Genomic DNA, 13,284 nt, shown 5'->3' on the forward strand with positions numbered 1-13,284 from the left:
TCTGAAGGCAAAAGGGGGTCCAACCCGTTACTAGCGTGGTGTACCTAATAAAGTGGCCGGTGAGTGTATATATATATACATATATACATGTACATATATACATACATATACATGTATATGTATATGCATGTACATACATTTCCGCCATGTTGGATCAAGTTAGAGGCTCACAGCTGATCACCGTGATCCACCTGAATTTTTTCACGGTCCAAATCTGTTTAACATGTTAATGAAGGCGTGTCAGGGGAGGTGTCTCACCTGTGCTCAGTTCCACATTAATTGTGATGTGCAAAAGAAATGTGCATGGATTCAGGTGTACGCACGGTTTGATACATCTGGATTTTGTGCGTACGCCGTTTTCTGGAATTGACCGTACGTCAGGTTTCAATAAGAAATCCACACACGTCTTTGTACATGAGGCTCCGGGTGTTTGGGCTTAAGAGATGGATGAACTAATTGGCRGGCTGAACGTTGGTCATTCGTGGGCCGGATGTGGCCCRTGGGCTGCCAGTTGAATATCCCTGCTCTAGATGTCCAAGCAATCTAGTTTTGTTTTAACCACAGTAATTATTTAACAGAGGCTAATGGGAGTGAAATACTTGTTTCTAAATAGCTGCTTTTGTGAGTTTGTGTGTTGTCAATAATCTTGCTAAGTATCCTCTGCTTTCATTTGGACATAAACTAGCAATGATAKAGTTCCTGATATTAAATAAATAAAATATATGCCAAGCCATCAAAGACACAAGAAGCAAATCAGAAAACAAAGTGCTGTCCCAGCACTTGTCAGAAGACACACCAACACAGTAATGCACACACACAGCTACACTGTCTGGAGCCTCTGCACAATCACCTTCGCTGTTCAGCAAAACATGGATCAATTTCTGTCCTGGTGCTGCCCACTGTCATGCTCTGATGCCAAATAAYTCTCTATCTGCATTGCAAACCACTTACTCTGCTGCACAGGCCAGCCAGAGAGCCTGACTCTATGTGGTGGGACAGAACTCGTGCTATCATCTAAACCAAGTTCACTTCTAGCTTTTCCAGCTTCTTGATTTGTTKTTGGTCTCTCTGTCCTCCAGTTTCCAAAACCAACTTTGCAGCCAGAACTGTCAACTTCTACCAAAAAACAACTTCTGTATGCTTCTTACAGTTTCTTTCTGCTATATTAAGCTATTTGCTGCCATTTTAGCTAATGTTCAGCTGTAAATAGCTAAAGTTAGCCTTTTAAGCGAAATACAGATTTTTTTGTGGCAATTACAGCATATTTCTGCTAAATTCAGTAAAACTGTGCTACTAATGCTTCTTTATGCTAATTTAAGAAATTTCAGGTAATTTTAGTCWTTTTCTATGACGAAGTATTAGAGCCACACAATGAGATTTTTTTTAATTAGGAGAAAAAAAGTCATAATATTATGACATTAAAGTCGTGTAAAAATAAAGTCATAATATTATGAGAATAAAGTCGTAATATTAAGAGATTAAAGTCGTACGATGTCGCAATGTGGACCGTGGAGGCAACACATCTGACATGATCGCAGCTCCAGGTAAAGTTCATGCTATCTTGAAATGAACGAGCTAAAGTTATCATCAGATTGTGAAACACCGTGTTGCTGTGGCTTAATGCACTCATCACAGCTTGTCTGCAAAACTATTTGAGTTGTTGGATTGTGTATTTGATTAGTTTAAAGTGAAAGATAATAAAACTGAATGCCTCCTTTAGCCGAGCAGCTTGTTAGCTGAACGTGCGTTTTAATAAACACACATTCATAGTTGTTATTTCTTGTTTCTGTGTGCATATAATTATATAATCTTAAAAACCCCTTTGTCATTTAAAACACGATAAAAACTTGATACAGTACTTCAMTAAAAAGACTTGTCATACACTGATTTGTCTTAACTAATGAAGCAATAGAAAAGCAGTTATCCTATAAGATGTAAACTTTAACAGGATAATCTAATTGCATTAGGTGCTAAAAATCACAAGTATATATGCACACAGGTAAATAAAACTTCAGCATAACATCTCTGAGATCTAAAAACAGATAATAGAAAAGATATTTTCCTTTTTTTTAATACAAATTTTAAAACTAAATTTTTAGAGCTGTAATCACAATACCGTCATATCGCGAAACCGTGATATTTAGCCCAAGGTTATCATACCGTCATAATTTCCTACCATCCCATGCCTACTCTCAGTAAATAAAGCAAATCCATTTTCTTTATTTCATCTTTATATCATCCGCCATTAAAGACAGACTGGAAAAAAAAACCAAGACACTCTTCCCATAAAATCGTCTTCAGACACATGTCTAGTCTCGTTCTGGTCTGAACGTAGCACATCCAACTAGAGGCATTGGGCACATTTTAGATGCTCAAAATGCGTTTTGTGTGAACGTAGCTTAAGAATGACCAAGCCATCTGCATACCCCTGTGAATGGAGTCTATCCATCCATCCATCCATTTTCTGTACATGCTTCTTCCTTTTCAGGGTCGCGTGGGTCACTGGTGCCCATATCCAGCAATCACAGTGCGAGGGGCGGGGTACGCCCTGGACAGGTCGCAAGTCCATCACAGGGCCACACATAGAGACAAAGAAGACAATGTATAGAGTCCAGATCTGTTCAACTCAGCAGGCTGTCAACAACCAGGAGCCAACAAAGGGGCGAGATTACTCCTCCCTGTGGACTGAGGTGACCCCTCAGAGGTTAACAGTTATTGGACAGTCTCCCAGAGTTGAAGATACTTTCCTWGTCCAAAGCATGAAAATGAACCAATTTGTAGTTGTCTCATACACTCCTTGACTGGCAAGTGTTATTTGCATAGCTTCTACAGGTACATTGTCAAATGCCCCCTGTATGTCCAGAAAGCATCCAAGCACATATTACCCATGTGCCAAACTGCTTTGTATTCACAAAACAACATCATGTAAAGCTGTTTCTGTGGAAATACCTGCCTGATATGCATGCTGTTTAGGACTTAAAGGTGAAATACCATCTCTTGCAGGTCTATCTATCAACCTCTCAATTCCAATCAGCAAGAAAGATGTTAAGCCGATTGGTCTGAAAGATTTCACTTATCTTTATGTTGGCTTGCTTAATACATTTGCTAGCTTCATACAGTGGTGTGCTGCAGTCAGTCACACATGTGATAATATTATACTTAGACAAATTTTAAACATCACCATTAAGATACAGAATCGATTGCTCAAGTGATAAAAATACACACAAAGACACACACGATAGATGCATCAATCTAAGCATGAAAGCACAGGTAAAAACACCAACTATTTTAACAATTCCACTCACTTTCCAAGTCTGTAGAACATCTTGACAGTCCAGCCAAAGTTTCAACTGACGTTCCTGTGATTCCTGAAGTCAGATGTGTCAAAATTCCTTCTAGAAACATCTTTTTCTGTTATGGTATTAACACAGTAACCATTGTCTCCTCTCAAATGATTGTCTGATCATTTGAGAGTGTGTATGTAAACAACATGCATGGAGGACCCATTAAGCTAATTTTAAAACCTTCATTAACGCTGTGGCGAAACATGAGCAGATCTGAGCGTCTGTTCAGGATATGTGTGCTGGAATATGTGTGCTACATAATGAGGTGTGTGTACACATGATGGGATGATTGAAGCAGAGAGGATTAAGCAGTAATTATCAACAAAATAAAAAAGGGTCAAWAACAGAAAGATGCTTCAACATGAACCCAAAGGTAGCCAAACAAATGTACATTTTAACTTCCACTAACACACGCACACACACAGCTTCATCATTTTGTGTACCCTGGCTCAGAAAGAAAACTGTCTTTGTTTGAACTCAGTCACACTGCATTTGCCACCGGCAACATTCATCATTAATTATTTGAGTCAGCATTTCCGGTTTACTGCTAAAGACTGGCATTTATCCATAGTGGCACGGGTTGCTTTTGTGCAGATAAACTACTTATTAAATTAAGGATAGTTTCAAGCATCAAAAGCATGATAATGAATAAACTAGACACATAAGTTAGGTTTGGCGTGTAGCTTTTATATAGTGGGTGGATTTTTGAATGTAATACTAGGCACATGGAAGAGATGAAGCGATGAGTGTASAGAGACTGGAGTAAATCAGGGGTTCTCAAAGTTTTAAACAAAATTCTTTTCAGAGAAAGTAAGGAACTGTCATCTATTTGCTAAGTTTAGATCAGGTCTTGGATATTCATCAATTTATAAATATGTTGGAAACTAGGTATTGAAGTGCCTTAATTCAATTGTTCTCAACCTTTTTTTAAGATGCAGGCTACTTGCACGGAATATTATTTTGTTATAATTATTATTGCATCAAACATGTTTTTTTAAAAAAGCACATCACTGAATGACAACGAGATTTATTAATTTCACACTGAGTAAAATAGCCAYGTGAATAGAAATTATATTTACAGGTCCATCCATCCATCCATTTTCTTATGCTTATCAGGGGTCAGGTCTCGGGGGCAGCAGTCTAAGCAGAGAGACCCAGAGTTCCCAATCCCCAGCCACTTGGACCAGCTCCTCTGGAGGGAATCCCAAGGCGTTCCCAGGCCAGCTGAGAAACATAGTCCCTCCCACGTGTCCTGGGTCTTCCTCTGGGTCTCCTCCCAGTGGGACATACCCGGAACACCTCACCAGGGAGGCGTCCAGGAGGCATCCTTACCAGATGCCCGAGCCACCTCAACTGGCTCCTCTCGATGTGGAGGAAGCTTATTTAGGCTGCTTGTATCCATGATCTCGATCTCATTCTTTCAGTAACTAACCAATGCTTGTGATCATAGATGAGGGTTGGAACGTAGATAGACTGGTAAATTGAGAGCTTCACCTTCTGGCTCAGCTCTTGCCACAACAGATTGGTACAGCGCCTGCATCACTGCAGACGCTGTACCAATCTACCTATCAATCTCCCGCWCCATTCTTCCCTAATTCATGAACAAGACCACAAGATACTTAAACTCCTCCACTTGAGGCGGAGCCTCTTTCCCGACCTGGAGGAGGCACTCTAGACCATGGTCTTGGATTTGGAGGCACTGATCCGCATTCCGGCTGCTTCACATTTGGCTGTGAACCACTCCAGTGAGTGCTGGAGACCATGATCTCATGAAGCCAATAGGACCACATCATCTGCAAAAAGCAGAGATGTGATCCTAAGGTCACTAAATCATATCCTCTCAACATCTTGGCTGCTCCTACAAATTCTGTCCATAAAAGTTGTGAACAAAATCGGTGACAAAGGGCAACCTTGGTGGAGTCCAACTCTCACTGGAAACAAGCCCGACTTACTGCCAGCAATGCAAACCAAGCTCTGACATCGGTCGTACAGGGACCTAACAGTCCGTATCAATAGGCCTGGTACCCCATACTCCCAGAGTACCCCCCACAAGACTCCCTAAGGGACACGGTTGAACGCCTTCTCCAATTCAACAAAACCCATGWAGACTGGTTGAGAGAACTCCCATGCACCCTCTAGGACCCTGTTGAGAGTGTAGTCCTGGTCCAGTGTTCCACGACTAGGACAAAAACCACACTGCTTTTCCTGAGTCCATGATTCAACTATCTGATGGACCCTCCTCTCCAGGACCCCTGAATAGACCTTACCAGGAAGGCTAAGGAGTGTGACCACCTGCTGGTTAAACACACTCTGTGGTTCTCTTTTTAAATAGGGGGACCACCACCCTGGTCTGCCAAACCAGGGGAACTGCCCCCGATGTCCACACAATATGCACAATATCCACACATAATGCATCAACCAACACAACCCCACAACATCCAGAGCCTTAAGGAACTCCGGGTGAATCTCATCCACCCCCGCTGCCCTTCCACCGAGAAGCTTTTTAACCACCTCGGTGACCTCTGCACCAAAGATTGGAGAGTCCGACCCAGGGTCCCCAGGCTCTGCTTCCTCATGGGAAGATGTGCTGGTGGGATTGAGGAAGTCTTTGAAGTATTCTGCCCACCGACCCACAATGTCTCAAGTTGAGGTCAGCAGTGTACCATCCCCACTATAAACAGTGTTGGTGGTGAACCGCTTTCCCCTCCTGAGATGTTGGATGGTGGACCAGAATCACCTCAAAGCTGTTCGGAATTCTTTCTCCATGGCCACGCTCCCCCCACATCCAAGTTTTTGCCTCAACGACCACCAAAGCTGCAATCCACTTGGACTGCCRGTACCCATCAGCTGCTTCCAGAGTCCTACAGGCTGGAAAAAAAAACTGATAGGCTTCCTTCTTCAACCTGACAGCATCCCTTACTGCCGCTGTCCACCAGTGGGTTTGAGGGTTAAATAATGTTATTTTCTACTTTAAAAGAAAGCAAGAGATTACGGAGCCCGCGAGGGGACATGGGGAGATTTGTTTTCTTTTGCATTCCCACGCAATAGTATTGCRTTACCTCGCAATACTTTTGACTTACCTCGCAAAATTGTTTTGTTTACCCACACAAAAGATTGTTTTGCATATGAACTGAATTAAATCAGACTTTTATTTTGAAATATCCAGTTGCCGAAACAGGATGTGTCACCACAAGTTACTGAAATTGACATTGATGTTGCGTGGCTGCACTGTGTTAAAATATGTGACATACTTCCATGCGTGGTTGTGTAATATATTCATTCTGAAGCTGAATTAAAGCAGTAGGCTAACTCGCTAATGATAAACATGTGAGTTTGTTAATTAACCGGCAGGCTCAACAGTGATAAACTACTTTTGCGAGGGAACGCAAAAGGTATTGCTAGGTAACACAATGCTATTGCGTGGGAACGCAAAAAAAAAAAAAATCTCCCATGTTCCCTCGCGGGCTCCTTAAGAGACAATCATTTAAGAAAAATATGAAAAAAAGAAAATGTTGCCATAATTTGAAAATTTTAGCGCTACAGGTTAGGGGTAGCAAAACAAGCAGTAACGTACTGCTAAGAGGATTTGGCACATTTCTAACAATCTACCAATGTAAAGTAGAAATACTGCCACTAATTTTGATGTGTGACTATATCACTTACATAAGTATTTTATATCAACTATATTAGTATTTTATATCACCTATATTAATATTTTGACAAGTGAAAATATGTTTAACAATTAAAAAGTCGGGCTAGATATAAAATTATTTTGCCACATTTCCAAATATTTTAATCTAAATTAATTAATATTTATGAAATAAACATATTATACCTTAATACCAACATATTACGATTAATTTAGGACATAAAAGATGTTCTTTAGATACTCTTAGAACAGTACATAGCCAAACCCTAATTAGGATTTGGCTTAAAATTATTGGGGGTACCATCAGTCTGAAGACAATTGAAGGAATTCCTGTACTGTAATTTTTGTACAGCAGGCTTAAAATAACCAGRAAACATTTTTTATTTTTTAAAAATAAAATAGGTTGTAGCTTTAAGTATTTGGTCCTATCATCTCTGAGCAGGACTCAGTTAACATCCTATCATGTTACAAAGAGACCATCGAAGGGAGTTTTTGTTCAGCATTACTCACTTAAAGCATGTTTCTAGGAAGTTTTTTGTAAAATATCAAAATATAATAATTTAAATAATAAAGTCAACAGTGTGGGATTCACTGACTGATTCTAGTTTTTCAGGTGAACCAGGACCAAACTGCTGAGTCTCTCTTTTGTTCTGCCAATCAATGAAAACCAGTGATGTTAAAGAGATGGGTTGTTTTAGTGAATTTGTTTTAAGCAGATAAACATAAAATGTGCTTGAATTTAAGTGATTTGGGACAACAAACAAACAAAGAAACAAACAAAAAATAASATATGCAAACAGGTCCTGTCCCTTTAAAAGGAGAACCTGTCCTTAGAATAAAGAATGAAGAGTTGAATGAGACACGGATTGACTCACCACTGCGGACATCATCCTGAAGTAAAACACGCGAGGATCGAGCAGATGTCCTCAGTAACACTTCTCATAAATGTTCATCATCATCATCATCATCATCATCATCATCATCATCTTTCTGTCTCTCCGTGAAGCGCCGGAGCTGAGGAGCGGAGCGGAGCTAAGAGGCAGCGGCCTTTTATAGTCAGAGTGTCCGGGTGGAGAGGCTTCTGGAGGCGGACGGACGCCCTTCTTCATGCCCATAGCGGTGATGACAGACGTCCCGACGGCCCGGCCGGCCCATCACCGGTCGCTGAGCAGTGCGGGGATGGGTCCTCTTCACAGAAAGCTCCACGAACAGCGCAGCGATGACGCATGTGGGGGCGGGGCTTACAGACGCGTCTCGTCCTATCGCAGGAGCCCGCATGTGGCTGAAGAAAGAGGTGATTCCTGGTCTGACTTCACATTTTGGGAAAATGAAGGGATAGTTCAGATATTTTCACATTGAAGTGTTCCATGTGTTTCAGTCTGTTAGCAAAATATCCCATTAACTACTGGATGAATGTTAATAAAACTTGAAGAAAGTAATTATAGTATGGACATCTACAACTCATTAACTTTTGGACAGTGTTGTATAAAGTACCTCAAAGTGATACTTGAGTAAAAGTACAAGTATCTTATCATAAAAACACTTTGGTAAATGTTAAAGTCTTCTCTAAAAATATTACTTGAGTAAAAGTCTTAAAGTGTCTGATTTTTTTTTTACTTAAGTATCAAAAGTAAATTTCTGACACAAAATATACTTTAGTATTAAAAGTAAAAGTACTGAGTAAAAGTGAGCAGTTAGATTTTCAAAATTACATTCATTGGGAGGTGACTTCTCCAAAAAATATATTTTTAACAGTGTGCAGCTGTGATGGGTTGTGTACAAGCTAATACTGCGTCAGAATGGTATATATTTATACTTCTCATCCAACCACAATTAAATTCACTCTATGCAGGAGAGACAATTTATCAGGATAATATTTTTTAAGTAATAACAACTCGGAATAAAATGAGTAAAGACTTTCTACTTCTTAACTTTTTTAAAAAATGTAGTGAATAGAAAGTACAGATAATTGTGTAAAAATGTAATAGGTAAAAGTAAAAATTATGCTGAAAAATAATTACTCAAGTACAGATTACCAAAATTTCTACTTAAAGGCACAGTGTGTAGGATTTGTTGTTTTCAGCGACATCTAGTGGTTGAGTGGTTGAATCATCCTCCCTGGTCCTCCCCCCACCCCCACCCCCGCTTCCAAACACAAAGGAGTTGCTACGGTGTCTCTCAGGTGTCAAAAACCTTTGATAATTCCAACCGCGATGTCTACCAGCAGCTTCAGGGCTAGTGATGTTTCAAGTGGTAAGATTATGAGCTTTAATAAGTAAAATTATCCCAGCTACAATGACAGACAACAAATATTACATTTATAGTATTACAACTAAAGCCGTTTTTGACGCCGCCACCGCAGTTTGTCCTTCATGAGCCTTTGTAGACAAGATGGCGGTGCAAGATGGCGGCTGCCTGTACTGGCGACCCGCGACCATGGAGATATAAACAGATTTTTATAAGGTAAAAATAATAAAACAAGGTCTTTGTCTGCAATGATGACTATGTTTTTTATTATTGTCATTAGTGATTATCTCAATTTCGGCTAAAAGAATTGACAAAATCCCACACACTGTGCCTTTAAGTACAGTAACAAAGTATTTGTACTTAGTTACTTTACAACTCTGCTTTTGGAGCCAGCCTGTTTCAAACTGGTCCCCACAGCTAATTAAGCTTTAAAAAAAGGCTATAACTGTCAGTTTTACACATACTGAGCTAAAATTTGGCATGATAGTAGCTGAGACTGCATGAAGCTGTATTGATTATCTGTAAATTACACAGATTGCAGGTATAGGGACGTATAGCAAAATCTCATGGATTTTTTTTCTCCAAATCTCACAAATTAAAAAAAAATGCAGCTTCAAATTTATTTTAACAAATTAAAAAAACAGCTTTAAATTTATTTTGTCTCAGAGCCTGTAGAACATTTAAAATAAATAAAAGTAAATAAACATCTCCCAACCCACTCTGCCGCTCAGAATAAACTCTCCACCTCTCTCTCTTGAAAGTCATAACTACTATATGTTCATATTTTACACAGTACATCAGAAATACATAAATAAARACAGCTTGTTTGTTTTTAGAAATTGGAAAAATGGCAGCCAGTATCCACTGCATCACTTTTCAAAGTTTGCTGATCCTGTCTCTCCTTAGCAGTGATGACCCTGACCATGGACTGGTGATCAGGGTCTTCACTGAATGGTGTCAATCTTCTTTTTTACAGTTAAATGTTTCAAAAACTAATGAGATGTTCATTGGTTTAAGAAAATACTCTTTGGTTGCCACTCCTGTGGTAATTAATGGTGAAGCTGTTGAAGTCGTTCACCAGTATAACTATCTATCTGGGAACTATTCTGGATGACAAACTGAATTTTGAMGCTCATGTGAACTCACTCTGTAAGAAGGCCCATCAGAGAATGTATTTTTATCTGAAGCTCTGTGGTTTTAATGTTGATTCTACTTTTATGAAAATGTTTCATTCGTGTTTTTGCTTCTCTTTTTTGTTGGTTTGGCATTTTAACATGGAAGAAGAAGAGTATYTTCTGACAGTGTTTGGTCGTTCTGATTTATGGCATTGTTTCAGAATCTTACTATCAAACTCTGAAAGTAAAAAACATCTCACACTGTGAAATTTACTTAATATTTCACCAAAATACTCACATTGGGTGTGCCAWTCTCACTCATTGGGCYTCATGCAAGAAATGTTCGTATTCTTGTCCTAAATTTCTCTTACTTTTGTTCGTATGAAGGGTTCTTACGAACATGTCATGTCAGATTCAACAAACTCTTCTATCTTCAGGAAAAGTGTGTAAGTGAGGAGCGTAAACTGATGAATGTGTATCAGCTGCTCGTGCACGAGGAGAGGAGATTTACATAATTACCACCCCAAAAACACCATATAAGGATATATGTTTCCTGCCCCACATACCAGGAAGTGTTCATTCATGAATGACATCGCAAAGTAAAAAAGAAGAACTTTACGAGTTCAGAGATTGAAGTTCTGYTCTCAGAGATCCACAAAAAAATGTCATTTTTAGCAGCGTCAGCTGTGGAATTAAAGGATCTGCTTTAAACTCAAGGAATGAAATGACTGCTGTTAATGTCGTGTCTCCTGTGGGTCGTACAGTCACAGAAATAAAAATCTAAATCATATTTATCTCTCTCTGTAGTCCTGCTCCGGTTTTTCTTTGGTCAAATATTTTTAATTTCAGTGTAAACAACTGTGTTACAGGTTTCACTTATTCAGAGGCGCAGTCGCGCACCGCTACCCCCTGCAAGTGTCAGATACGTTTCTGAAAAAACATTTTAAAATGTCTCAAAACTTCAATCAACTTCATAATAATATTGTAGTGCTATACAACAAAACTGAAAGCCAATTTATTTTAATTTAACCAATTTGTCATTAGTTTACATTATTACATTTAAAATTATAATTCTAATTCAAACAGAATAGACTCTTGTCAACAWAWTTATRGAGTGTGATTTATTTTCAACTCAAAATATCTTCAAACTAATGAAATATAAAGTTATTAATGAAGAAAACCCGTCTGGATAACAGCAGACTGACTGCTCGTAAAATATACGACAGGTCTGGACCACTCGGGAATTTTGTTCGTATCTGAAAAAATCGCAGAATACGAAAACATTGGTGAATGTCACAAATTCTCCTAAATCACTCGTACGCACAACTTAAGAACAAATCTGTGCGTACGAACGGTTCTTGCATGAGGCCCATTGTCTTTTAGTTGAGGCCCATTAGTGCTATCTGTGTAGCAACTCAAAAAATGTTAACACAGATCACTTGAAGTCCAATAAATACATTTTAATGTATTCATTACTTTTAGGCTTTTGCATTGACATAATTTTTGAGTTGCATGTTTATTTTTATATAAATGGAATTATATAATAACTCTATGAGATTCTCCGTGTCATTTCTGTATGAGGCATCAAGAGTAAAATACAATGTTAAAAAATGTCACCATCAATTCTGTTAAAAATTTCCACAAACATTTTATTATTAAGCTCACTGTTCTCATGTTTTACTAATTTTTACTAAATGTTAAATAATGTGTAAATATTAAACACTAAAAGTGAAAATCTAAATGTAAACAAAAAGCTAAATCTTGAAGTTGGTGTTCTATTTCAGAGTGGAACACAGCCTTCGTTGTTTCTGCTCACTAACTGTCATTTAGCAAAAAAAACATCAATAGCCAGTTTCAAGATGAGTTAGGGTGGGTGTCCATAAGGAGGTGGAGCATAACAGGTGGGACCAGAGATGATAAGCAGAGACTGAGTGTTGTCCAAACATCTGTTTCAGGAGATGAAGCATGGATGCAGGGGACACAGGAAAAGGGAACTGAAGATCTAACAGGTCTCAGAGGTGAGCACTCACAAGGAGAGCTGGAAAAAAACATAAAGGTTTAGTTTCACAAACTAGTTATATCACAAGAAGCTGAGATAAGAAAACAACTCAGTGACTGCAGACTGAAATCGCCAAGGTAATACAACGCTCTAACGCAGGTCCGAGACAAGACCTCTGCTTAAATCCAGTCTCAGCTCATCAGCACACCTGTGGGGTGAAGAGGAGCACACCTGTGGCTCATGAGAAAGTGATCAGAGGCAGGAACAGCAATTGAAATCCTCACAGCCTTATTGAAAGAGCAAACTGTTTTAGAGACTGACTTTGTGTTTTCTCTAGATAGTCAAGTTTTATATGTTCTCAACTCTCAGAAGAACTGATTAGTCCAAGAGATAGACCATGTTTATCAGCATAAAAAGTACCAGCAAGTTTGATGGTACCCCATTAAAGTACATCCCTTCCAGGTATAAAAAACCCATTTCTTCCAAAATTTCTCCCGCACACAAAGTCAAAATTCAAGATTAATGCTAAAAATCATGGCTTTGGCTATGTCTATATAATATCTGACCATAATTTCCAGATCTTTTGCTTCAGATCTGTTTTTTGGCTCCAAAATGTTAAAAACTGGTTGCTTAATTAAATACACGTAACTAATATTAAACTTATAAAGACATTTACAGCTGGCATCCACAAAAAGTGTCAAAAATTGAGCTTATTTAGAAAATTTGGTCATGTACTTTCCCCAAGTGTTCTGTCAATATTTCCTAAACTGGCACCAAACTGCACCAAAATATCTTCAGACACTCTATTAATTAAAAAAACATAAGATGTACAGTGTCATATTTTTTCATTCTGGAAGCAAACAAATGACGCCAACCCTCTAAATTATTGATATATGCCAAATTTCAAAAACTGTACATATACAGTATATA

The 13,284-nt window shown here is 38.8% G+C and overlaps 1 protein-coding gene across 1 annotated transcript in view; it reads right to left on the bottom strand.

Moving 5' to 3' along the window:
* The window catches only part of tnfrsf21 (tumor necrosis factor receptor superfamily, member 21), a gene marked incomplete at its 3' end in the record, with an annotated part of 49,289 nt that extends 40,974 nt beyond the window's left edge, over positions 1–8,315 (bottom strand). The window contains 1 exon segment of the mRNA XM_014028391.1: positions 7,869–8,315. Within this exon segment, the coding sequence (XP_013883845.1) occupies positions 7,869–7,883 (15 nt within the window).
* Positions 8,316–13,284: the final 4,969 nt, after the last annotated feature.

Source organism: Austrofundulus limnaeus, unplaced genomic scaffold, assembly GCF_001266775.1.
Source record: "Austrofundulus limnaeus strain Quisiro unplaced genomic scaffold, Austrofundulus_limnaeus-1.0 Scaffold756, whole genome shotgun sequence".
NCBI lineage: Eukaryota > Metazoa > Chordata > Actinopteri > Cyprinodontiformes > Rivulidae > Austrofundulus > Austrofundulus limnaeus.